The sequence below is a fragment of the Colletotrichum siamense genome (genome assembly GCF_013390195.1).
Source record: "Colletotrichum siamense strain Cg363 chromosome Unknown KSG_Cg363_contig02, whole genome shotgun sequence".
NCBI lineage: Eukaryota > Fungi > Ascomycota > Sordariomycetes > Glomerellales > Glomerellaceae > Colletotrichum > Colletotrichum siamense.
Genome location: NW_023501015.1, coordinates 1,722,366 through 1,749,681, shown reverse-complemented (window position 1 = coordinate 1,749,681; position 27,316 = coordinate 1,722,366). Strand labels below are relative to the sequence as shown.

The 27,316-nt window shown below is 52.2% G+C and overlaps 3 protein-coding genes across 3 annotated transcripts; 2 read left to right on the top strand and 1 right to left on the bottom strand.

The window, feature by feature from the left end:
* Nucleotides 1-40: 40 nt before the first annotated feature.
* On the bottom strand, nucleotides 41-4,214 carry CGCS363_v002456 (Uncharacterized protein; the record flags this gene model as incomplete). Its single annotated transcript, XM_036634305.1, has 7 exons — nucleotides 41-78; nucleotides 136-526; nucleotides 577-1,098; nucleotides 1,156-2,880; nucleotides 2,931-3,377; nucleotides 3,438-4,108; nucleotides 4,169-4,214. The coding sequence occupies 7 exons, from the start codon at nucleotides 4,212-4,214 to the stop codon at nucleotides 41-43; spliced, it is 3,840 nt and encodes a 1,279-aa protein (XP_036499951.1).
* Nucleotides 4,215-4,964: 750 nt separating this feature from the next.
* CGCS363_v002455 (putative transporter) lies at nucleotides 4,965-8,682 on the top strand (the record flags this gene model as incomplete). Its single annotated transcript, XM_036634304.1, has 6 exons — nucleotides 4,965-5,130; nucleotides 5,194-5,833; nucleotides 5,889-6,075; nucleotides 6,127-6,289; nucleotides 6,342-6,481; nucleotides 7,474-8,682. 6 exons carry the CDS (start codon nucleotides 4,965-4,967, stop codon nucleotides 8,680-8,682), a joined length of 2,505 nt encoding a protein of 834 aa, XP_036499952.1.
* A 12,877-nt stretch (nucleotides 8,683-21,559) lies between these two features.
* On the top strand, nucleotides 21,560-23,643 carry CGCS363_v002454 (uncharacterized protein; the record flags this gene model as incomplete). Its single annotated transcript, XM_036634303.1, has 2 exons — nucleotides 21,560-21,850; nucleotides 21,913-23,643. 2 exons carry the CDS (start codon nucleotides 21,560-21,562, stop codon nucleotides 23,641-23,643), a joined length of 2,022 nt encoding a protein of 673 aa, XP_036499953.1.
* Between the last annotated feature and the right edge of the window lie 3,673 nt (nucleotides 23,644-27,316).

The window sequence follows — 27,316 nt, the reverse complement described above, 5'->3', positions numbered from 1 at the left end:
GCAGTATCGCCCAATACTTAACTAACCCCTAGCCCTGATCTTATACCAACTTTCCATACGCTCCTCCACCTGGACTCTCTGAGATCACTTAGTCAGTATTGCATACGAAAAGATTAGGGATATGACTGCACTTACTTATGATGATGTGGTCACCCTTACGCATCTGACATGTGTTTTTGCCTCCCAGGTTAATCTCTCGGAGCCCATATTCGTCCTTCCTGATCCAGAGGTTCTCGCCAGGTGTACCTGATTCCCCTCCGCAGAGCCCAAAAGGAGGCACAGAACGTCTCTCACTTAGAACGCTGACTTGCACGTCGCGGCGGAACTCGATATGACGAATGCATCCATCTCCGCCCGAAAACTTACCTTGGCCGCCGGAGCCTTTCCGAATACCGAACTCGTGTAAGATACAAGGATAGCGCCGCTCAAGAGACTCGGGATCCGTGATTCGAGTATTGGTCATGTGAACGTGAACACCAGACTGGCCAGCCCACGTCGGACCCGCGCCAGCGCCGCCTGCGATTGTCTAAGAAATGGTCAGAGAACTGTTCAGGGGGAAAGCTTTAACTAACGCACCTCGTAATAACCGAAACCTGGTCTTGCCTTGCCATCAATGACTTCACCTCCGTACCCAAATGTCAGGTTATTGCACGTTCCCTGGCTGGCCGCGGCCGCTTGAAACGCCCTGAGGACAAGATCTGTAACTCTCTGCGATGTCTCGACATTCCCTCCCACAGTTGCTGCCCCTAGAGAGGGCGAAAGAATAGTCCCTGCTGGAAGAACCACATTGATTGGTGCAAGGCATCCCTGATTGAGAGGGATGTCTTCTTTCACCAGTGACCTCAGGACATAGATGATTGCACTGAAGGTGATGGCTCGTGGGGCATTGAGGTTGCCATACACTTCTCGACTGGTACCGGTGAAATCAAATTTGGCGGACCCCTCATCGCGGTTGATGTGTATCTTCAGCACCAGCTTCGATCCATCGTCCATCTGATCTTCTGCTTCCAGCGGTAGACCGCTAAACTGGTCATGAACCTGTCGTAGGAGATTTCTCACGACCTTCTCAGCGTTGTCTTGGATCCCAAGCATGTATTTCTGAACGCTCGTTAGTCCTCAGACTCCGTATAGAACATAATTGCTAATTGAACTTACTTGTACTGTAGGAAGACCGTACTCCTTGATTGACTCGTGGATCAATCGAATGCCCTTCTGGTTCGCGGCAATCTGAGCCTTCAAATCGCTAACGTTGTCACTCCATGTTCTCGTCCCGGAAGAGCCAGGGTAGGAGGCAGGCTTCTTCAACATGATCTCCGCCAGCCCCTCCTCATTGAACTTGCCGTTATTGACAAGCTTAAATGAGGTAAAAGACGCTCCTTCCTGCCAGATTTCCTTAGAGTGTGGCGGCATCGATCCTGCCGCAATACCGCCAATATCCGCGTGATGGGCTCTCGACGCTGTCCAGAAAAGAACTTCGTTGGTGTGTTCGTCAATCACAGGAGAAATGACTGTGACATCAGGAAGATGTGAACCGCCAGCGGCAGGATGGTTCGAAACCAGGACGTCGCCGGGGCAAAGGGTTTTGCCCCATCTTTCGGCTTGGTAGGCCACGGCATAGCTCATCGCGCCAAGGTGGCACGGAATGTGCGGTGCGTTAGCGACAAGGCCACCTTGAGGAGAAAAAATTGCGCACGAGTAGTCAAGGCGCTCTTTGATGTTGATAGAAACCGACGTGAGTTGGAGCGAACGCCCCATTTGCTCCGCCATGCTCATGAACCGGTGACCAAAAACGGAGAGCTGAATGGGATCCACGACATCAGGATCCTCCAAGGCTGTGTTCTTTAAGGGCGTCTCTTCACGATCTAGCAAAAGATGCCTCGGAAGCACGGTAGCTGCCCATCCTGGCTGTATGAGGATAGTCTGCGTTTGATCGAGAATGATCGAAGGACCCGGCACCTTGTCCCCTGCCGTAAGGTCTTCCAGCTTGAACAGGTTCACCTCATGCCACTGGTTCTGACTGTAGACCCTCGTGGTCCTCGCACTGTTCGTCGGTGGCGCGAGCCTGATGTCAACGGCTTTGAGTGCAGAAGAAACACTCATGCTTTCCGTTCCTGCAGTCTTGCCCAGGGCGCGTACTCGAATGTCCTCGACAAGGATCTCGCGGTCAAGAATAAATCCAAACTCTTCCTCGTGGTGTTCAATAAACTTCCGGGAAAAGTCCCATGAGTCGTTAGGCTTCTCGATCATAAGAGAGCTGTTTGTGCCTTGATACCGGAGGTTGAGGTACAGCTCATACTCGATCTGTTGGTCTGTGAATCCTTGGGCGGTGAGTGTCTCGCCAGCTTCTGAAGTCAGGGACCCAAACTCGCTGGCAAACTGGGCCTCCTTCATCTCTGACAGCCGTGCCGCACGAGGCCGTTGGATGTCATGCGTCAAGTCCGCCAATGCCATTCCGTATGCTGAGAGGACCGAAGAGTACCGATGGATCACAACCCGCTGGATGCCTAGTGCCTCGGCAACATCACAGGCATGCTGACCTCCAGCCCCACCGAAGGTGGCCAAGACATGTTCTGAGGTCCGGATGCCTCTTCCCTCGGTTAATGATCGAATCGGCCTGCTCATGCTCTCATTCGCCACGCGCAGGAAGCCACTCGCGACTTCTTCGGGAGTAAATAACTTTCCCTCCTCCGCGTTGATTTTGTCGGTCAAACTCTTGAAAGCATACGCTGTTGCATCATAGTCCAGAGGCTCATTCTCTTCAGGGCCAAAGATTGCCGGGAAATATTCGGGGCGAAGTCGTCCCAGGAATAGATTGGCATCGGTGACCGTAAGAGGACCACCCTTTCGGTAACATACAGGCCCAGGATGCGCCCCCGCAGACTGCCACTTGTCAGTTATCTCATCTTTAGAGCAAGGACGGGGCTGTTCACATCCGGACCAATCGCGAACAGACCGTTCTTCCAATGCAATATCGACCCTCCACCAGCAGCAACAGTGCTGATGTCGAGCTGCGGAGTCTGCAGGGTCACCTCTGCAGTCTCGGTCTCGAAGACATGGTCGTATGTACCCGAGAAGCGACTGACGTCTGTCGAAGTTCCTCCCATATCGAAGCCGATGACAGGCATCTTGTCGTCGGGGTCATAGCACGAGCGCGCAAAGCCAATCACCCCTCCTGCAGGGCCAGAAAGAATAGCTCGCAGACCAGAAAACTTCTGCCACAGGCAGAGACCACCATCGCTCTGCATGAACAAAAGCTTCCCAGCCACGGCGTCCAGTCCGCCCTTGAAGCCGCTGCCGAAGTTCTTGACGTAACGCCGGATGAGAGGCGAAAGGTACGCATCAGCGGTCGCGGAGTTTCCTCTAGACACCATTTTGATCTGAATAGAATTAGCTGTTAGTAGCTGTTATCTTCCGAACACAACTAGGAACAGGCTTACCGTAGGCTGAAGCTCCGATGAAACAGAGACCTCGAAGCCCATAGACCGAGCAAGTTCGGCAACTTGATTCTCATGATTGGGATAAAGGTAAGAGTTTATGAAGCATATGGCTAAGCTGTTGAATCCTTCGGCTTGAAGATGTCTCAGTTGATCTCTGATCGCTTCGGTGTTGGGTCTCTTCAAGATTCTGACTGGCTCGCCTGTCAAACCCTCGACCAGGGCGTCATCGCTGTTGATATCAATGGGTTCCTTTTCGGGATTTTCGAGAAACTCTTCCATTGTGACCCGCTCATCAATTTCGACCACGGTATCGTGTAGATTCTGAAGCTTATGTATGCTCAGGTCAAAAATGTGAGGCCTCGCTTGGTTGCCAATGACCAGCAGGTCACGGAAGCCCTTCGTAGTTAGGAATGCGACTCGTTCACCCTGGCGTTCGAGCAGTGCATTTGTCGCAATAGTCGTGCCCATTCGAATTGACTCGACGTCTGTAATATCCAACGGCTCGTCGCGAGGAAGTAGCTTTCCTCTGAAGTGTGCTAGTACACGACGAATTCCTTCCGTCGGAGCGTCATTGTAATTACGTGGGTCGACCGATAATAGCTTGAACACCATCTCTGGCTCAGAAGAGCCGGGAATGTAGGCATGTACATCTGTAAATGTACCGCCGCGATCTTTAGAGATGGGTTAGCGCCCATTTTCTTACATTACAGCAGCCAATCTGGGAAACTTACCAATCGCAATTCGGATCTTCCTTTGACTGTATCCAAGTGAACCCATCTTGTCGTGTAAAACGGGGAGATATTCTGAATGTCCTTAAACCAAACGTTCAATTCGATGAACCTCTTCACCATAGACCTTGGTGCCTTTATTGCACGTGTCGGCGTTGGCAAACCGACCGCCGGAGGGCCCCACAATGGCCGAGTTCGCTCTCGGAGCCCGGCCCCGATGCACTGTGTTCCGATATGGGGAGATCGGATACGAGCAAAACGACTGAGTGCACCAAATTGGGGCCGAGGAGCGGGAAGCCAACCCGAAGCAGCTGAGATAAGCCTCGAGACGTAGCATCGAGATCCCCTCATCTCGGGCAGGAATACTCGGTATTTTCGGTTACAACCAACAGTCTCGGTAAGCTGGGCCGTTATCGCAGTTGGTGCGAAGGGCGCTGGGGATGTCTTCCACAAACCATCGAGCTTATCAGATCTTTCATCTCTTCAATCAAAATTCTCCACAATAATCCTTGTGAATTGTCATGAGGTGCATTCTCCTTGGCGGCTCGGGAACGCGATGCGAAGATGTGCATCTTTGGTCTCCGGGATTGAGGATCAAGGTGATTGCCAAGAGATTGAAACACTATCTTGGAATTGTACTCAACGCTGGAAAACATTCTTTTCTGGACAGACTCCCGTATAATTGAAATATCTTCTTCCACTATTCCTGACTTTCTGTTCATGAAACAGGCGACTATAATTAGCAATTTGTGCCATGTCGAAATCGGACTCAGATATCCCTTTGGAGGGTAAAAGCAATATGAAGTCGGCTAACGACCAAGATATCAATGAGCACAATGCCTGCTCCTCTATCTTTCAGATCGACCGAGTTGAGGAAGCGAAAGTTGTGAAGAAGATCGATCGTGCGATTACCCCCATTCTACTCGTTGTCTATCTCTCATGCTTCATTGACAGATCAAACATCGGTACGTGCAGGCACTGGTATATCAGTTCTACTCATCGTGTGAAGTTTCACTTACCTTTCGCAGGCAATGTAAAAGTTGCAGGCCTTCTTGATGACATTGGCGCAACGGAGCGACAATTTTCGACTGCCGTATCTCTGTTCTTCGTCACTTACGTCCCGGTCGAGGTCCCCGCTGTTATCCTCGTCAAGCGCTTCGAACCAAGATTCGTCTTAACTATCCTTTGTATCATCTGGTCGGTCACCACAATCGCTAATGGCCTTATAAAAAACATTGGTGGGCTATATGCCTGTCGGCTTATCCTCGGAGCTTGCGAGGGAGGCCTGTTTCCGTCTCTCAATATGTACCTCACAATGGTTTACAAACGAAACGAGCTGGCCAAGCGTACATCCTACCTTGTTTCATGTACAGCATTATCCGGTGCCTTTGGTGGGCTTCTTGCCTATGGCTTGCTACAAATGGATGGTGTCGGAGGATACGCAGGCTGGAGATGGGTCTACATTGTCGAAGGAGCTTTCAGCGTTCTTTGCGCTTTCGCAGTTTGGTTTGGGCTTCCCAGTGACATTCGAAAGGCGTATTTTCTCAACGAAAACGAACGTCAACTCATGGAAGTACGTCATCAAGAGCGTCTGGACTACATGGGAAGCGATGAGCTTGATTGGCAGGAGATCAAACTTGCGTTCTTGGACGCAAAGACTTGGCTATCGTAGGTGGATTCTGAATGCCTGGGGCTTCTCGTGCCGTTACTGACAAGACTTCAGTGCTTGGACCCAGTTTTGCCAAAACATTTTCACCAATGGCTTTGGAACATTCTTGCCTTCAATTCTTCGAGCCATGGGACATGGCACGCTGGCGGCGAATTATTTGACTATCCCAGTCTACTGTCTAGGGGCTTTGGCGTTCTTCACCTTTGCTTTCTTGTCTGACAAGTATGGGAAATGCGGTTTCGTGAGTTACATGGTCCGTGTCAACTCAAATAATGCTGATCAATGAACTCAGTTTTTGTTCAGCACGAACATCCTGGGCGCCGTCGGCTACGCGATTCTTATCGGTGTCAGTAATAACGCCGTGAAGTACTTCGCCTGCTTTGTATGCACTATTGCTGTTTACAATGGAACTGGCCTCAACCTTGCCTGGCTCAATGTCAATATGGCCCCGCAGTGTAAGTATTCCACATTAATCGCGAGTTCCGTTAGCTTACGGAAGGCGTCAAGATCGACGAGCCACGGCCATCGGCATCCAGCAGACTATCGGAAACTCGGCCGGAGCAGTTGCGGGACAGATATACAGGAGTTCCCCCTACTTGCTCGGCAATATCTTCTCTCTTGGTGCCATCTTTGTCGCGGAATTTCTGGTTATGATTCATTGGTTTTACCTGAGAAAAATGAAAAAGGAGAAGAAAGCGATCTTATCTGGTGAGATGGAAGACCGCCGAGAAAAGAGGACCGGAGATCGAGATCCAAATTTCAGATATCGTCTCTGAGCCTCCATTCAGCTAGGATATGCCGCAGCCAGAATTGAGATGCACTGGGATCTATGATCAAAGCTCAATGCGCCGAATATATCCATAGCCCCATTAGGCCTAAAACAATAATATTTACACTACTGCAATTGAGTTAACAAACATTCAATCCAGACTATAACCAGGAAGCTGCCGGATCCACCTTCCACCGTAGATATATAATGATTAATAGTCGCTAACTAGCTAGTGTACCTGCCTTTTAATGTCATTCCGAGAACGCCCATTTTTTCCATCCTTTTCCTATGTGCTTGCTATCGTCGTTGTTATCTTCGATGTCGTTGTCTTCGCCGTCGTCGTCGTCGTTATTATTGTTATTATCGTCGTTGCTACTATCGTTGGCCTTATTATTATTACTATCGATGTTTCTATTGTTTCTATAGTCGTTATCTATAACCTCGATTGAACTTAAGAGGGGTATTAAATACACAGGAAGAATAGCCGCAAAGCTCCAGGGAAAACAGGCGGTCTCGTCGTTTCAACACTAATTAAGTCGCATTGCGTCGTGGGAACCCCGCCATATCCCATAAGCCCGCTATCCAAAAGCGGTGAGATGCTATGTGTTAGCTTGTCGTACTCAGCACTGATTTCCGTGAGTGGACGAGGCGAATCAGCTTTTCCTTTGAACCCTAATTTGTCACCGTATACTTCACATGATGATACAATCGTCGTTGGATAGCTCGGTGTCATACCACGACTTAGCCGACGACTTGATTCTGGCTTCCGGACCTGAAGAATACCGCTGGGCTCTCCGGTGCGTCACTTTGCTGGCTGGATGTAATACTGACGACGTTCGCTGTACTCTGAGGGAGTTCACGTTGGGTTAGTGCAATGGGAAGTACGAGGCGCTGTCGTACACTTGGGGTGATCCGAACGACAGGACTCAGATCTACCTTGACGATCGGCCTTTCAGCGTAACAGCAAACCTCGAAAGCGCGCTGCGTTGCCTTCGCCTGCCAGACACCGACCGAGTGTTGTGGACGGATTCGATTTGCATCAATCAGAAGAATGTTTCAGAGGCCAACATCCAGGTTCAAAGAATGTGGGCTATCTACAAGTATTCCTCGAGGGTAGTTGTTTTCCTCGGAAGGGAGGCGAAAGGCACAACAAGCATTGCTGGGCTACTCAGGAGGCTAACAGTAGATGTCTTGCCAAAAGACTATCGAGCCATCACTTCAATTCTTCAAGATAAATCTGAAGCAGCCTCGTGGAAAGCTTTGGACGAACTTATGAAGCGGCCCTGGTGGAGCAGAGCATGGATCGTCCAGGAATTCGCTGTGAATCGAGAGGTTGTCTTCATCTGCGGGGCAGTTGAGATTCCCGAGAGAATTTTTGGAAGTGCACTTGAAATCCTGGTCGACTACAGTTTCAACGCCATCGTTCCCAAGCCGCTGCAGTACTTCGTCCGGCACATAGCTTCAACCCCCATAAGTCATCTATGGACTGTCAGAAGAGCGTACCAAAAACATGGGTTGGACGAACGAATGCGAGACCCGGCAAATATGCTGTACCGGTTCCGTGGCTTCAAATCTTTCGATCCCCGGGACAAGGTTTACAGTCTTTTTCGCCTCATGGACGAGGACGCTGATCTGAAACCAGATTACAATAAGCGAGTGAAAGAACTTTACAAAGACGTAGTGCGGGTCTCGATCAAGACGTCTGATACTCTTCAGGTTCTGTGCCATCACAATCGAACCATCCAAGGTATACGTGGTTTGCCAACTTGGTGTCCTGACTGGACCGTCATGCGGGGGCGAAGAATACTTTTGTGGCCAAATGGGTATTCCGCAGGGGGCACTGGCACGGCATCTACTCGATTCGATGGCAATAGGTTGTACCTTAAGGGGAAACTCTTGAGCAGGGTTCAGTGGCTGGAGGCCTTTGATTCGGATATGTTCTCAGACAATTCTGTTGTCTTCAGCCGTATTAAAGCTATCGAGACTGAAATATTGAGTCGCTCGGAGGCCCTTTTCGCTGCTGGACAGAAGCTCTGGCCATCTCTGGACTCTTTCCGTGCGACGCTCGTCGGATCTTGAATAAGGAAGAAAGGTCCATCGCAGAAGGCGACTATTCTTAGTTCATCCGACGCTACAAGACTTTACCATGCCTAGTACGAACATACGAGCAACCAGCCTTCAAATGAGTTGCGCGGAGATGCAAAGTTGTACAACGACGCATTGTACAGTGCGCTCTGTGGTCGGTCTTTCTTCTTGACTGAAGACAAGCACTTCGGCTTGGCAGATATCCCAGTTCAGGTCGGTGACTGGGTAGGGGCATTTGCGGGCAGCAGCGTTCTTTTTGCCGTGCGCGAGGCGACAGAGAGTAGCTCGGCGAAGACTGAAAGGCACTTCATATTGGTGGGCGAATGGTAATGAAGACCCCTCCTCACATGACTAATTACTGACTTCCAGAACTTAGCTATTTACATGGCTTTATGAATGGTGAAGCCGTCAAAAATGAGAAATCAGCATCTGAACTGTGTTTTGTTCAGGTCGATTATCACGCCTCTGGCTAGTAGGAAATACTGGTAGCAACTCTGGTCTCGAAACATGGAATTCCACATGGGGGTGAATTAAAACAGTACCGGGTCATTGTATTCCTGCCTATACTTTCAGTGCTCTCAATAGGTTCTCGCAACAAATTCAAAGCTATCCTGCAAATCTCAACTTTTGAAGTGTACAATCCGAATTCGACACTTCAACTTTGAAATCGAGCAAAGCCGTTCTATCGTCATTGCTATTTAGGACCTCTGCCGATCAATGTTGAATGTATCTCATGTATATTCTCCCTTACAAAGCAGAAGATTTCCGACGGTCAAAAAGTTGCAAAAGCATAAGCCTATCCCAAGGTAATCTTGGTTCTTCGCGGTTCACTTTGCCTCCAGCGGTCTTTCAAGACCCGACCGCACCCCACTCTCTGTGCGATCTGGTCGTCCCCTCTTTCTACCCAAAGCACGTTGTAGAACTCGCAAACGGCATCATGTTGCTCTTCCTTCGGCAGCACTAGGTCTTTTTCATACTTCCCATGAAATACAACTTTATACGTAGCTTGATAATACGTCGGGAATTCATCGGCGTTGCCAACCCACCAGCCGTCCTGATCGAAACTGGCGTAAAACATCTTGCCAGAATAATATGGGCTCAAACGAAAGGCCTTCTCTTCGAAACATCGACTAATGTCTCCTTTAGTAGCACTACCTTCTGACATAACAATGAGCTCCATCTTCCGGCCAAGTTCGCATTCCGATATTCCATGTTCTGTGGCTCGAAGGAGGCCAGAGAATGCACCCGCCCGGTCTCGTAGGACGACAACACTTGACAAGGAATCCAGAGGTCTCTCGTTTAAACTGGGTTCACGTGTCGCTGTCATACTGAAGCGTAGTCCGGTGGATGTGCCAGTGAGCCTACAAAACACTAGAATTGCCGCCGGTAGGAAGAAGGCGTGCTCTGTCAGACCTGACAAGCAGCACCACTTTACACTCGACAAACCAGCGTTTTGTCTTAGGTCATTGTTTGGTTTTTCCTGAGACTCGAGTGTATTTCTCTGATTTGAATCCGGCATCAACGACGATGGTTGCGGGGAAAGTTTCTCGAACCAGACTGGCCTGCGCGATTGGATACGGGCTTCCCAAGTTACAAGGCCCTTCAGTTTCCATGATCGAGCTTTTGCGTTCCTTCCTTCGTTCTTCGGGTCGAGACGGAAGCTGGTCTGGAAACTCCACGGATCTATCGGGCATTGCCATCCGCACCAGGACCAAGATGGAAGAGTGACGGTTTTCGTTGATGTACTGATTCTTCTGCGACAACCTTGAAGTGGCTGCCAAAGAAGGGCGTAATCAATAAACACCCAAGGTATGCCGTAAATGAAACCGCCTGGAAAAGCCGGAGCAAGGCGGCTCAAGATACCAAGAAACCCGGATAGACCATCCTTCTGATCAGTGAATCTGCGGGCGTTGTAAGGACAGATCAAGTCTATATAGAGGCCGAAGTCAGGTTTTGACGGTGCGGAAAATCGCTTCGTAAAAGTCAACTTGGACAAGATTAGAGTTGCTTCTCTATTGTCCTTGTCGGGTACAAGATGCTCCATGTCCCAAACTGCGCACTCGCATTGCCAAAATAGCATCACATCGTGAAAGAATATGACTCGCCTGCTGAGAATTGACTCCTGGTAAGTCCATCCCCTTTTTGCCCAGGCTGACTCGGAGATCGCTTCGTAATGATGACTCAAAACTTCTTCATAATTGGGCTGCTGGACATCGACTTGCAAAAGCTTTAGCCCGCCGCATTCTGGAGCACTCATGTTGCGTCGGTACTCGGGTTTGTCCAGGGTTGCCGTGGTCGTGCTAAAAAGTCCATGAGTTGCTGCCGCAACTACAGTAACGTATGCACCAGAATATACTTGGTCCATGCTCATGACCTCCTCCATCATTTCCGTCTCATCTTGGTCCTGAATGATGCAAAGTCGGTCCACCCACAAATATCTTAGACCAAGCAGCTTTGTCAATTGAAACGCGTCGAGAATGACCTTAGGGAGGAGGCCTTCAGTTAAATGAAGTAACGCTCCAGACTGTGTCAGAGATGACAAGTTCGATTGAAGTAGCTGAAAGACCACACAAGTCTGTGGCACTGCATCGCGAGCAGACACCCGGTCCATTTCCGAGGGCCAAGATTTATGTTCCCTCCAAGTATAGCTGAGAGCAACATAACGATGTCCGCTACTTCCCGGAACAATGCAACCTCCTTCTATGTCGACAAGCCATGTGGGCGTTTTCTTCGGTTTATGTTCTTTCAGAGGCGCTTGATCCTTCCAGGCTAGCGAAGGAGTGTTGACATAGAACTTCATCCTCAGGACAGTTCTTGCCCACCTCATAAGCTCACGACGGCCTCGGCGAAAAGGATTCTTATCTGTGTGATACTAACAGGTTACTTCTACTGCGACATCATAGTATGAAAGGAGGAAATTGCTTTCTGAGACGACTGTAAGGTAAACGATGGGAAGACTAACTGGTCCTTCGGCGAACACATGTGTGCTGATCGTCGCAGGTTGCCAGCCATTTTGAAACATGTTGAACAATAGCCCCACTGCCTTCAGTAGAATTATGCGGTGCCATTGTTGCGTTGGGTTAAGTGGTTGAGGTAAATTGAAGATATGTTTGCGCGAGTGAGCTGTGTTGGACTTCGATAGAAACACTGAGGGTACAGACAACGACGCCAGACGACAACAAGTCCGAAGTTCGCGAACCGTTTGTTCTAAATGGGAATATTCACGTCAGACCTTACTCGAGCAGACGCCTCCAATTTATCAGATTGGACAACAAACCAGTCAGCACCCAATCTGCCCGCATCCGGGGATGTGCGTGCTGCCGTTCCCCTCGCCGGCCAATGACAGTCCAAAAGTCCTCGGTAAGTCGGTGCAAGCCACACGTAGCGAGCATGAAAATGGACACCGATTTGTCCGCGCGAGGTCCCCTAGCCAAGCCGAGTCAACCCCGCCTTTTTTTGCGCCGCGGATAATGACACCAGGCCAAAGGGTTGCGGCTTGAATGGTACAAGAGGTATGAAACCTCAGGAGTGCTATGGTATCCCATGCATTTGGGTCACATACTAGTGTATGGAATGGAACTAACAAAGAGTTGGTCTTATCATCTGATGCCACTGCGCAGAATGGTAACCCATCGGAAACCGCCATGTCGCCAAAGAGTTCACGCCGAAATTTCATCATGATTGGTCGATATTAAATCATCCCCACCATCGGTTGAATCTGAGAGCATTGAAGCTAGCAAACGAACGGTGGTACATGTGTTGGCAATTAGATTGTGATTACGTGATAAGCCTAAAGAAGGTGTCTCTCATGTGGCTGTTCAATGGTCTCCGAAACGTGAGACAACAGATTACCCTATCCCGTTGCCCAGAACGACTCACTGTGCGTTGAGCATACATAGAACTGTTACCTGGTATATTATGGGAGTCTTATAGGATGGATCCGTGCAGCTATCGGAACCTCATTGAATAGTCCATCGAATGCTTGCCTCGGAAGTATTGCGAACTACGAAGACTTATGCCTCTGCCTACCCTCCGCTTAGAGCTCCGTCGTCACCACCACGAGCACACACCTTCCCAGCTCAAAACACGTCTTGACACCTCAAGCCCAACCAACCCATGCTTTCATGCCATAGACCGTTGTCTAGAAGTGCACAACTGCGCACTCAAGTTTAAGTGGTTTTCCGACGAGCCAAGAGCACCAGTCTCCTGACCTGTGAGCATCGCCTGAAACTCTTGCTGACGGAGCTTCACAAAATGACAAGTCATCTCCCCAGATATGAATATAACACCAAAGATGTTCTTGCGAAGTCTCCATTATTACGTTGCCTCAGGGTGGGTTAAACATGCAGTGAAAAAAGCCCTTGTACATGTGAGACGGGCCTGGCTGGTGGTTTGTTCTGCGTTCTTTTACTGAGGGGGCTTAACATTTGTGGCCCTTTTCTTTCGCTTTTCTCTCGAAGCAAACAAATGCGACCCATGGCAAACAAAACCCTCAAGCTCACGCTGAGGCTCTGCACTCTACAGCAAGACACCCATCCTCCCTCTCAGCAAGCCACACCCATCCTTCCACCCGTCGCCCAACACCAACCATACCTAGCTACCCCGCTGCACAATCCCGCATCTCCAAAGAGCGCATCTGCGCGCCCCCAAAAAGCCAAGCCCGCCATCCCATTGGCCCCTCGTCCCAAAATGCTGACCGCAGCCTGCCTCGGACGCCTCATCAGACGGGGCAACCCAGCAGTAGGCAAACCTGCCTCCCGCTCGCGAAGTCCTGCATGAGTTGCCTACCTCGTGCCGTGCTATCTGAAGGTGGTGTGTAGTGTGCAACCCGCAGCTCGCAGCCAGCAGCCACAAACAAAACAACACTCTCTCAAATCACGAATGGCCAGATAGTCAAACACGCACAAATGTGCGTCCAAGAAATCATACCCTCTCATAACCACAACACAACACACCAAGAACCGAATGGGAAGAGACTCGGCCTCCGGCGCTGCGCCGCTGCAGCATGCACCCTGCAGATGCGGCTCGGAGCGGGGCCTGTAGACCACCACCCACCCACCACGACTTCAACTCTCAGGCCGTCTTCATTCGCAAGCCGTCCGCGTGTCTTGCACCACACACACTCCAAAAATCACATTCTATGACCAAAAGGAGGGGAAACAACTCAAGAATCGGTGTAAAAAAGGCAGGGCATGATCTTTCTCCCCGGGCAACAAAAACCCAAAACGCCCTCGCAGCGGGACGGCAGCGCCGTTTAATTCATGCGGCGCCGCTGGATTGGGATGACATGACATGCGAAAACGCGATCTGAGGGTCTCTGCAGAGGGGGTGTAATTTATGGTGATGTTGTTGGAGAAAAGAGGGGGGAGGAGGATCATAGCGTAGCAACATCTCCCTTTCAAAGGCGTCATGATCTGGATAGGTTGGAGGCTCATCTGCCCATCGTCCGCGTGTCGTCGTCCACTTTTCTACCGTAGACGGCATCTTGTTTTGGGTTTTTGGGGGACGCTACCGATATGATGGGATGGGATGAGATGGAGAGCAAGAGAGTGGCATGTCACCGGCCGGCAAAGTCACGAGAAAGTAAAGATAGGCGATGCTAGATACCCAGTAGCCGTTTGGCCCGTCTGGATCTGTAGCCGAGCAGCCCACCTCCCCGTCTGGTGTTTTTCGATTTTTCTTGATCTTTGCCTGTCTCCCGATTGGAGATCAGACACGCACCCAAACCATTCTCTCTCTTTACAATTATGCATATCAGACTGGAGCGGAGGGGGGAAAAGGTTATTTTTAGGGTGATATGCTTTACGGAGATAAAAAGATGGGATCGTGCACCTGTTGAACCAAGATGGAAAGAAGAAAAAGGCTCGCCGGGCGTTTTATGTCTTGGCGCAAAGATGAGATGAGCGATAAATAGGTGTGCTTGCACTCCAACTAAAGGCGCGGTGCGGTGCGGTGAGGTGAGGTGAGGTTCGATTTTTCGGATTGAGTTCCGTTGGTGTTGCATTGCGGCCCACGTCCATCTGGCTTTTACGTGCCGCGGGCGGTCAGGGGAGTTCCTTGATTGACGGCATCTTTTTTCGGGGGAAGAGAGGGAGGGGTGTGGTGGGCGGTAAGAGCCGCGGGGTTGCGGTCGCGTAGAACACAGGAATTTGATCGTCACTGTGTTTTTTCCAAGTGGCATGGTGACAGTCACGGCGACGGTGGCATTATTCTTGCCAATCTTGCGGCTTATTGAAGTGGGAACGACCTGGGGGAAGCACGGTCGATGGGCAAAAAAAAGCAGAGGACGATCAAAAGGTCTAGACCGGCAGAAAATCGATATTCTGGGGTGGTAATGATTGCACTAGACAGCGTTGCCAAATGTAACTGCGGTCTGTGTAGGTGGGATTGATGACATATTGCGACTCTGTGATTTCGCAGCGAGCAGAGCCGCTTGGTTGCGCGAGTCGTGCGTGGGAATGCTACGGTGCGTGCACGAATTCGGTGAAGAGGAGGAGTTTCTTCGGAGGGGCCGTCTTGAGGGGAGGAGGTGAAAAAAGGTTTAGGTTTGCTTTGGTGGGATTGTAGTTGGAGATGATCTGCAATTGATGGGCATGTTGTTTTTTTGGTTCTCACGAATCTGACTGGGAAAGGTGAGCACGACAAAAAAGACACTTTTCGAGGTGCGTTTACAATGGAGGTAGGTGGGTTGGGGGATACGGCAACGGCAACGGCAGACGAGAAAGGATAGACGACGCCCAAACATGCTGGCACCCGTCTGATGACGGGAGGTTGTCGCAAGCGATGCATGGATTTTCCTCTTGTGTGGTGGGATGGAATGGGGTCCTTTTTTGGCGGTTGGTTGGATGGTGACCAATCTCGTTGTACTTGATAGAAGGTCCTCCGGCGGTCTGTAAGATGTGAGGGATGATCCCTTCAACACTGCGGCTTGATTCCCTCGCCCGGGTCGATCATCCTGTTCTTTGGTACGGGATAGTGTACGTACAAACACACCACCTGGCTTCTTGGTAAAGGGAAGAGAGAGAAAGTGCTGACCGTCTGATGGGACCCTCCTTGCGCGAGTCGGTGTTGGAGGTCACTTGAGGTGAAGAAAACAAGCCTTAGTGTGGTTTGGGAAGTCCCAAATTCCAAGAAGTTGGCAGAGAAATGGATACGCATTTACAAAGCGCATAGTTCTCGTTCCTTGGAGGCGTTGATGTGACCAGGGAGGTGACAGAGTAGTCACAGAGAGATAGAGATACGCTGGAAACAGATAGATGATGGAGATGATGGACGGTACCAAGATACCACGAGGACGAACCGAAACGAGACGAGACGGGACCGCGCAGGCCAGCTGCGCCGCAGCAGGCGTGATCCCCGACGGCCACTTCTGCGTTGGAGCGGCGGGGAGCCAATCGTTCGGCGGGAGCGGGGCGGCAGCCTCACTTTTTGCGGGAGCGAGCCGTGGCCAATCGAGGTTCGCCCTGCGAAGCCATTCCCCTTTTGGAGCTGCAGAAGGAACGTGATTGGGCGAGGGCCAGGGAGGGTTAATAGTGGAGTTGGAAGTTGCGAAATAAAAGTTGGGGGAAGCTTTGCGGGAAAACATGGGATACCTAGCCTGCTTCCCTCCAAGGAAGATGATGACTGGACAGCACGCCAGGTGGGATTGGCATGCAGCAGCTGGCGGCCGGCGCGCAGATGCGCTGATGGCGATGGATGGAATTGTAGATGTGGGGGATCCTGCCGGGCCTGTAGGCTGTGACTGCGACTGCGACTGCGACTGGATCACTGTGATTCAGTCCCAGTCCGTCCCGCAGCCCAGCACGACAAAACGAGGCTAACCCAAGGGATTGGAGGATGTGTTGCCAATGGGATGATGGATCTTTGGGGTGGGAATGAGATGCAGCAGGCAGGAGATGCTGCTAGCTGGGGTCGAATGGCGGTAGTGGTGATGGGGGCATGGTGTTGTGTGGTTTCCTGGCGCATGCATCGCGTCAATCATAGATCCGGACGCCGGCCGCCGGACGCCAGGTGCGCCGCATGGCTTGTTAGGCGTTTTTTCTCTTCCCTTCTCTCGCGATTCCTCTGCACAAGTGAGGTCTTTTTTTTGCCGAATCGAATGCCCACGCTGAGGTGATACAGAACAGAGTACATGCGCGGTCAGCTAGCCCATCATTGCCCGTCTTGGTAAAGCATCAGGAAGCCACGCGCGGTGTTGGTGTGCCGTCCTGATGGGTCGTTGGCGTGGTGGTGGTCTCAAGAGACACACAGATACGGCGCTCCCTGGCGAGGGGTGTTTGCGAACAGACCGTCGTGCCTGAACATCATGTAATGGAAATGGATATCTGAGGTATCGCTGTCGCAAGATGCTGGCCGCGTGGGATGGCAGCCCAGAGACACAGACACAGACGCAGACAGAATCGCCAAAGTGTCCGTGCTGCAGGACGAAGAGGCGTGCCGACGGCATGGGAGGCTGCATATTTCGGGCTGCCAAGGCGGCCTGTCTTTCTGCGTGATTTGGCTGACAGAATTGAGTTAATGAACTGGGCCTTGGGATGGGGATCGCTGCCCAGATGTTCCTGATATCGACCATTATGACGGAATGGTCTCTGAGCTTGTGAGGTTTATTGTTTCTTATTTCCTGGGCGCAGCACCGCCGCAAAACCCCCAACCCAACTGGTCTGGTGCTGCCCATCTCATCCTGGCGACTCGCTGCCGTCATCTCTGTGAGACATTGCTTTTTCCTCCCGCGACTCGCTGCCAATGTTTAGTTTTGGGCTGTCTCTGTGCATCCCGCGTGTTCTGCGTGCGACGGGCTCCCTTTCCGATTTCCCCGTCCCCGGCCCAGACTTGAAGATCAGTCAGATTGGCTATCCCGGATGTTGGTCAGGTCGCGAGAGCGGCACGGCAGGCCACACACAGTCCCTTGGACCCCTTACGCAATTCGTGTCGGGGATTATTTCTGGAATTCATGGTAACAAATTGTTTTGGGATTATTGTGACTCGTCGGACTTGTGCGTGACTTTGTTTTTCTCTGCAGCTCACCAGCTGGTGGTGTGTGCGCCGTTTGCTTGAATGTTTGAACCAATCTAGCACGGTCCCTTCGTTTTCTCGACATTTCGGGGGATTTTCCGATGCTATCGTACACGAATACAGGGAATGTAGAGAAAGAACATCGTCACGACGGAGTAATTGTCGCACTCATCTGAGCAATTACAAACTCAACCCATCATCCATGGTCCCGATGAGATGTCTGAAGGGTGTGCAGCTTGCTATTGCCGAAAAAGCCAATTGGAACGGCTCTTTGACCTCCTTTTATCGACTGATTTTTGATGATGAGAGCTCGTGGGCTACTAGGAAGAAGCTAGGGAAGCTCCGCATGAACTCGAAGCTATGGTGTTTTTTTTCTTTCTTGCAGTGGTTGTAGTTGTAGTGGTGTGTGCGGTCATTAAAAGAAGTAATTAAGGACGAGGAGCGTTGCGCGGCGTGATGTTGAAAGAGGGGATGCCGGGTTACAGAAGTCGGGACGAAATAGAGTTGCCATGTTGGAAGAGTCGGAGCCGTCGTTGACGATATCTCGACGGCGGCGTCCATGTGGTGGCTGAGTGTTAGTGAGCCCGGCTGAGCGGGCGGGAGCAGCCAGGAACAACGTTTTTTTGGGTTCAAGGTGTCTTTCCCTCCAGCTCTTTGCTTTCGGCTGGTGCTGTCAGTAGCGCGTAACCGCAAACCTAACGGTCGACGGTGTCAGGACGAGTCATGTTGGGCAACGGCCCTACCGCACCCCTCTTTTATTTTAGTGCATCTGGTGATGATAACGATGACGGTTTGGCCGGTGTGGTTTGGTTTGATCGTGGTGGTCTGGTCTGTTGTTGTTGCTGCTGTTCGGGCTGTGTATTATGCGTTGATGCCGCCGTCCTGTCCCAAAGGTCAAAGAGGACACACAGACGTGCGGTGAAATGTGCTAGAGAGCACTGACATGCTGGATTGTGCATTGCGCACAATTGCGCGATGGACACCGTCTTGGGACAAGTTCGAGCAACGCACGCGCAATCTCTTGGCGAGGCAGCATTGAGTGGCAGAGTCATTCAGATGTGTCCAAACACCGGTGAGTTCCCCCCAAAGATGGGAAGAAAACGAAGGTGGTGGATGGCGATGAGGGGACGGACGGGGCATCTCATCAATCGCATCGCGATCTGCCTCTGGACCTTGACTTGTTGACGCTGTGCATACGAAGAGCCAGGTGCTGCGAGGAGTGCCGTGGAAGTGTTGTTCGGCAGGGGGATCCGCTGGGCGTGTGGGCCCGCGTGTGAAAGTTCGGGTCGATCACGATGTCGGCCCATTATTTGGACGGCTTCTTTTGCGGTGCCCATGTGGGGGACTTGGAAACAAGTGAGAGAGTGTTCGTTGGATTGACATTGGACATTGGCCTGGGCCTGGGCTGGGTCTGCTTGGGTCCCTGGGAGATGATGGGCAGCAGGCGTTCCCGAGGAGTCCGTTCCGTCTGTCAGTCATTTTGGCCCTGGTTCGTGTTTGCTGTCGTCTTTGGCGGGGAGCTGAGATGAGGTCAGGATATTTTGCTAGGTGATCAGCCCAAGACGCCCAAGAGGGAAATCATCTTGGGAAGCACCTGTCTGCGTTTGGCATGGCTTGGGCAAGAAAGGCCAGGCTAGAGCCCGGCAGAGTGACAGTGACAGCCCAGCTAATGTCGACTAAGAGCAAGGTGCCTGAGATGCCAATATCTGACGAGTGTTGAAGAGAGTCCGAGTGCCATGGGAGGAGGGGAGACAGCTCTCTCGGCAGAGCACCACCACCACCACGACGCCAACAGGTGAACGGCGGCAGCAGCATGACCAGCCAGCAGCAGCAGCAGCCGGGCAATGGAGGTTGGCCATGGTATCCGTAGGGAAGTGAACTTGAGAAACCTAGGACTCGTTAGGACCGCCACCCTTGTCTGGCACGCGCTAGACGACGTGTTCGGTGCCCACTGAGCATTGCCCACCCACCTCACCTCACACACCACTTCAGGTTCCAACTTTGCAGTGATTGGAGCTTCAGGACGTACCCACCCCCTGTTTGGCCATTGGGTCAGTGACCATTGCGTCCGACCAGTAGCAGACAATGCAGTGGCCCAAAAATACAACGCAGTCGTAGCCGTCACCGAAGCCGAAATCGAGATACCTAGCAAGAGGGAGAGAATGAGAGGAGACTGAAGCCATGCGTTGTGAGTGGACTGGAGTTGGCCTGGGCGGCAACTAGAAACCAGAAACGCCGTATATGTGACGCTGGCGTGGACTGAAGACTGGCGGGCCCATCCCAGCGGCGGACTTGTCCAGCGAACGTGGTGCGGCGTGCTTGCAATGTCGGAAAAGGTACGTTCCTGCCTGCCTACGGATACCCAATCTCTGTTTTTATCTCAGCGATCAAGCGCTTCTGATTGGCTTGGGAAGGACCTGTCTGAGTGATTTGATTGGCATCGGCGACTGCAGCGGGGCCACATCGGGCGGGCTGAATCCACTTTAACCTTCTTTCCTCGCTTCGATTCGTTCTTTTCCACCCATTCAGCAGTCGGTTCGGTGTCGCTCCTGCCTTTGCAGCAGCAGCCACTGTTGCGTCCAGTGCCCGCCACTGCCGGATTCCCACTTCGCGCACCCAAGACTCAAGGTAGGTACGCCGTACTCTATCGCAGCGGTGGCAGCTGCTGTCTGCTCTGCTGCAACTGCAACTGCAACTGCATCTTGAGAGTTCCTTCCCTCGTCCTTGCCAGGCGCCGTCACTGGTCCCACACCCCCCAAATTCTTCTCACCGCACCTTTGCCGGTCAGGAAAGAGCACCTCCAATCGCTGTTTCCCCCAGCAGCCAGCAGGAGCAAGAACACCCAGCGATATCAGTATCAGTACCTTCCATCGTTGCAGCAGGGAAAGAGCACCTGCCACTGGAACAAGCAGCAGCAAGAACAGCAGAACCACCACCAGCGCCTGCCTGCCTGCTCCACGTCCGCCAGCTCATCACCACCACCACCTTCTTGACCCTCGCCAGCCATCTGCCAGCTGCCCAACAGCAGCACACCGCACACACACACACACACACCCATCTCTCAATCACACCCTCCTTCGCAGCGTGTCGCTGTCTCTCATCCATTTCCCGCACACCACCACATCATCATCATCATCGCAACACACTCCCCTCTACTCCATCCCCATCCCCCTCCCACACCACACCTTCTCCCACACACCACACCATCACGACGACCACCTCTTCCCACCCCTCCCACCCCTGCACCCCTCTAGCGTATTCAGTGTCCCTGTCCACCACTGTCTTGCCTGTTCCACCGACATTACCAGCTCTCTGCGGTGGAGACAACGCCAAAGCCTCACTTCTGTGACTGGACGCTCTTTGCGCGGCTCATCCTGTCCTTTTCTTTAAACCACTGGTCTCGCCAGTTCGCCTTCCCCAGACCTCTTGCGATCGTCTTCCCATTCGAAGCCACAGATCCCTTGTCCATCGCCTCCAACAAACACGCCCTCTCACCAGAGTACAATCCTCGAGACCCCAACCAGAGTCACGACGATATTGCTTCGACACAACCGACAAACACAATTCCGTTTGTTGTCCAAGACAATATCCCACCCTGCCTTACCTCCACCATCGTCACTCGGGGGCCCTTGGATGTGCCATCGACAGAACGAGGCTGCAGCAATATCTCTCGTATCACACATCACTTCCACCACTACTCTACCGCCAGCAACAGTCCTGACTCGGACCGTTTCTTACTCCAAGCTCCAGTGAGGCCCGACACGCTTCACTCCGAATCCCGGCATACCCACCCCAGCTCTGTCATCCTCCGCCGTCTTCCGTCATCTCGCCGACGTCCCCCCATAGACGCTACTGCAACATGAATCAAAATTTCAATTATCAAGAGCTTCAACGTCAGGTGCTACAGAAGCAGCAAGAGCTGGAAAGCCTCCAAAACCTACTCCACAATGGCCCCGTGCAAGCACCTCAGACAAATCCTCTGAACCTGCTCCCGCCCCAAGGTGACTACTACGTAGAACCCGCCATCGCCCAGCAGCACCAGCAACAACAACCACAATTCCACAATGGCATGCCCGCAGTCAGAAGATCAACAATGCCGAGGAGTAAGTCCAACATGGGCTACTCCTCCCACGCAGCCACAAGAATGATGGTAAAGCACCACTATCGCTCGATGCTATACTTTTCATGCCATCCGTACTAACATGCTTCCAGGAACGCAGCAGTGACATGGACTCACCACAACCAGTCAAGCGTGCGAGGGTCATGTCGCAGCAGCTCCCTCGCGCAGTCCCCATGACGGGCATGGCGAGAAGCACTTCCAACCGCTCGGAAAAGTCAATTCCCTTCGTCGCAAAGGGCTCCATCGCTCCGTTGCAGACATCAAATACCCCCAACACCATGATGGATCGCTTCACCCAGTCCAGAGACGATCCTCATGTCCTGTTCCAAGCGACCCAGCCCTCGTTGCAGCGCACGCCCTCGAATCGTCGCCAGTCAAATCTCCCGAGGGTCGAGGAGAACATGCCCTACGCTGATCCCGGCGTCGGCATGAACATTGCCGACTACCTCGCAACACAAGACGAGAGCCTCCCCTCGCCAGCCATGATCCCCCCACAACCGCAGGCTTTCTTGACGGCCGATGGCCGCAACTCTCAGGCCAGCTTGGTTGCTTCGGTCTGCCCGTCGATGAGCTCCGGCACATCCGCCCCGGAGACTACCCCTTTGACGAGGGAAAACAGCTCCTTCGACCACCAATTCGAGAGCCAGTCCCTCAATGGTGCATTTGAGATGGCTCGTATCAACTCGACTCAGTCGCAACTCGACTTCGTGCCGCAGGATCTTTACACCTCTGCCCCCCTCGGCACGTCCCCGAACGTCAAGTCCGAGAGCTTTCTCGCTTACGTCGGCGCTAGCCTCTCTCAGCAGCAGTACGCTCAGCAGTCGCCCATGGACGAACAATTCTTGTCTCAGGGCTCGTCTCTGATGGAACGCTCCATCTCCGCCAACAGCACCGCTTCTACAAAGTCAACCCAGGAGCGTCGCGCAAAGGATGTGTTCCAGCAGCAGATCCAGAACGCTACCCGCACCGCGCTGGCGCCCAAGCCTGCCGATGCCACCAAGCCGTCCCAGTCCGCTACCAAGAAGGAGGGCAAGGTTGCGGTGACCAAGGGCACGTACACCCGTCCCAAGCACCCCAAGGTCTACTGCGACCAATGCAATGACCACCCCGACGGCTTCCGCGGCGACCACGAGTTGCGCAGGCACATTAACGCCAAGCACGAGGGCACCATCAAGAAGTTCATCTGCCGCGACCCGGCCAAAGCCGGTCTCAAGTCAAACGTGGAGGCAATCAACCCGCTGTCCAAGTGCAAGCAATGTGTCGCTGGAAAGCATTACGGTGCCTACTACAATGCTGCTGCCCACCTGCGTCGCACCCACTTCAAGCCCAAGACCCCCCGTGGCAAGAACAAGCGGGGCGACGACGACGAGAAGCGCGGCGGCAAGGGCGGTGGTGATTGGCCTCCGATGAACGAGCTCAAGCTCTGGATGGAGGAAGTCTTTGTCACCGCCGACGATGCCGATGCCGCTGAGGCTGAGGCCCAGGAGGAGGACGAGGAAGAGGCTGTGCAGCTTGACCCCTCCATGATGGACTTTTCCCTGGGCCACATGGGCGAGAACATGGCCTACGACATGAACTTCCAGGCGTCGTACCCGATGCCCGAGCTGGCCATTGACACCCAAGCCTCCTCTTTTCTGGCCGTTTCCAACATGCCGCTCTCATCTGCCTCTGAGGCATTTGCGTTCTCGCCATTTACCTCAAACTCGCCGATGAATGGCATGTCGCACGAGACGGCCTTCTCCATCTCGTCCTCAAACACGGTTACACCCACTACATACCAAGACCCGCTTGCCGAGGGCTTCGACAGTTATGCGGTCTACTAAGAAGTCTTGAATCGCTCCGATTTGATTCTCTTCATCATTTTTTTTTTCGTTTCGTGTCACATTCTTCCCCCATGGTGGCTGGTCTGGGCGTTGGGCTTCCTTCAGGCAGTGATTGGGCTGATCGGGTTCCATTCTGCATGACGCGCACCTACCCAACATCGCCCTCCACCACGCGGCCTGCTAGGTCGAGCAAGAAAAAGAAAACACGAAAAAAAGACAGTTTTTATTACGACCGATGATCGCGCAATGACATCATGATCAATTACGGCTGTCTGGAATGTTGGCCGGGTGGAAGCACCCTTGGCAACATTGCTCAGCCCACCCACTTGTTACATCTTGTCTCTCGGTTATCTCGTTTCTTTTCGCCAGTCTTATCTCATCATCTATCATCATTTGTCGCTCGACAGTCGGTGGGGATACGTTTCACATGGCTCAGTGTTATGCGGTGACAGCATTCCACGCCTCCAACGAGCCAGTCGCTCCCGGTGGTGCAACCGGGGCTTCAAAACTGCTGTATATATACGGCCACGTTTTCGGACCCAAGCGTCCGCGGATTCAAAAGGGCACGTGGGCGGCTGATCGGGGATGTCGCTCCCGTTGCAGACGGTACAGGCGTTGTACCTCCGCAAGGAGGCTGTTTCTACGAGTGTGATTTTTTCTGCAAGGTGTTGGGGAATTTGATTTCTGGGCAAATGTGATTTTCCAATCTTGGTGACCAGGGCTTGGGATGCCCTGCGGCGTTGTCTTCTGTACATACATTGGATCTTGGTGGGCGGTAGGGTAGACGCTCCAACGCGGAACTGCGTGGATGGATGGTAGGACTTGGATCGTCCTAGGGTGTATAGCACGAGCTAAAAGCCGAATCAGGTGCTCAGCACCTTTACACTTCATACATGACCCCGATCGAGATTTGTATTGTGATGCATTTGCGTATTCCGCGTCGCTACTCGCGCCAAATTCTGTCGATTAGATATTCTGTCCACCACTCAGAGCATACGGCAGGGGAATTTCGAAAGACCTCCACCCTCCGTCATGCCTTGGCTACCCTGATGCTGGTGAACAGGTCTGCCAGTTACTAAATTCGCTTTCATCAGGTTTTGTCCCCGGCACTCGAGTCCCCTGGACGTCTTGACTGACTTGGGCCTTCTAGCGTGATTCTCTTGAGCTCCGTCTGGCTTCTCTGGCTGGGTCCAAGTTCGAGCGATGCCACTGCCTGACTCGCGTAGAGGCTTCTAACCTAAGAGGCATTGGCTCCCCGGGCCTGCGTGTTCACCGTAACATGGAAGCTGACCGCCGGTTCTCGGATCCGGTCTTGGTGATGTGGGCCCTCCGGCTCCGGGGTTTTCTTTCGGCTAGAGCGCCGGCCAGAAAGTTCAAGTTCTAGTTTGGGCCGTCTCGCGGTTCCAGCCTATCATCATCGAGATTTCCAGGCCACGGATGACAGATGGAAGAGAGTCTGTGGCGGTCGATTTGGTTGTAGCTTGTCTGTGCTGGATGCGGTTGCGGTTGACCGGCGTGTAGTGGGAGGACGGTGGGTCGCTTGTTGTTTATCTGCGGTCTCTGGATGTAAGTAGGCAATGCGTAACTCCATCGCTGACCGTTCGAGTTTTAAGATGGCAAAATGAGATAAAAGAATTTAGTGGCAACAATTGGGTTAAATGGTCGACATTCGGACTAAGAGTCAAGACAAGCAAGATGGATATGGAGCAAAAAGAACTCCTCGACGGGGAATTGAACATCCATCTCGAAAAGATTGGCCTCGATATGGAGCAAAAAGAACTCCTCGACGGGGAATTGAACATCCATCTCGAAAAGATTGGCCTCAAACGCGGAATCCAACTCGGACCTACCCCCCCCCCCCCCCCCCCCCCCTCCCCCCCAAACACGGTGTTATGCGATTTAATGGCTGAATTCTCAAGGAATCGCAGCTGACTAAGTGGAGCTCGGACGTATGCTACTGCTAGCCAAGTGACGGATACTGTTACCTGGTAGCCCGTCAACTATCGCTGCAATTACTGTTGTGGCGGCCTTTGTAATGACAAGCCCCGTTAAACCAAGTGTGTGCAATCTCTCGCGTGATGAAGCTATTCCCACCGTCTCGTCACGCCCTGCACCCCGGCGAATCCTCCGAAATGACAAGCCGATATCCTCACCACTAGACTATCGAGGATTGATAGTTGTTGTTGTTCATGTCTGGCGGGCGGGCGAAGGTGGATGTGAAGCTGACGATGTCAACCCCACTTAGGTCGTGGATGTTAGGGTTAGCGAGGAAAGTTCTGGGAAGGGGCGATGGGGGTGTGGTTGGCGACGAGAACTAGGAGCGTGCAATATCTGGCACAAAGTAGCCTGTGTAGTCTACCCGCGCATTTGAAAAAGCCGGTGAATGTTCTTAGGGTGCTATCTCTAAGGAGACTGGTGCGAAAATTGGTCACTCTCGTAAGTGAGCAGTGAGATTTGAGATCAATTGGGAGAAGAGCAAAAGTTCATATCGATCCCAAAAAGTAAATCGCATCTGTAGTCGAAGAGACGCCGCCAGCGACTCATCTAAGAGGACATCTTGTGCAAGAGACTCTCACCCACAGGGCTCTCTCGTCCAAGAGGCTCTCTGGTTCAAGTTTAGGATTGCTAGGGTCTTGCTCCGCCAACTTTGTGCTGAGTATCCTCCCACTTCTCCCTGTAATTGGAGTAGACTGAAGGATTTTCGGGATCCTGCGGATGGTCGGCGTCGCACTTCAAGAAGAAGACCTTGAGATCAGGCAATTTCTCCGCAGGAATCACCTCTCCAGGCACCTAGACGTAGAAAGCTTGTGGTTGACCACATGATTCCTCGATCACAGATCCAAAAAGGTGCGGGAAGAAATGGGTTGATAAACAACACACACGATTCTCCAATGTGGGTTGTCCTTTAGATATTCGACAACATGGTCTTCTCCGAGGTGCTGGATAACCCTCTATTTGGCATCCTGGTCCACGGCACGCTGCAGCAACTGCAAGGTCACGGGCACCTGTGCCTTAGACAACTGATTATCAATCTTCTGCGTCTCGCAATTCTTACGCGTTACGCCACTCTTGCTCCAATTCTTGGAGAATGTGTGGACGCTTCCCATGTGGTAAGGACTCGAGAGGTGTTCACTCGGGGCCGAAGGGAACAAACAAAATCAAGCTTCCGTAGAAGTACGATTGGTCTTCAGTTGGTGAAGCTTCAGTGAATTGCCGACACTGAAAACTTTCAATTTACATCATACCGCGTCTGGCTGTAAACAAATTCTTGACGTGAATCCAGCAATGTGATGGAAGCGCCACTCAGTGTCACTCATTCGACATTCAAGAGGTAGCTGAACTCGAAAGCACGGGACGACCCTTGTTTTGAGGCTAAGGAAGGAAGTTCACCGTTCCCCGTTTCGGCACGTCCGGTTTCAAGTCACAAAAGAGGTGATTCAAGTTGGCGTAGCTGGCGATCCACAGTATGACCCGAAGAACAACTTCATCGAACTTGTCACCGAACGAATACCGGCTCGAACTGAAATAAGATGCAGGATGAGAGTCTGCGAAGCACTGATGCGATAGACGCAGAGCTGACTGAGGGGCTATCTTAGTTCGTGGGCTGGAAGCAAAGATAACCTGCCATGCCCGCGTGGCTGTCTTGGCAAGTGCTGAAGTCATCAGAAAGGAA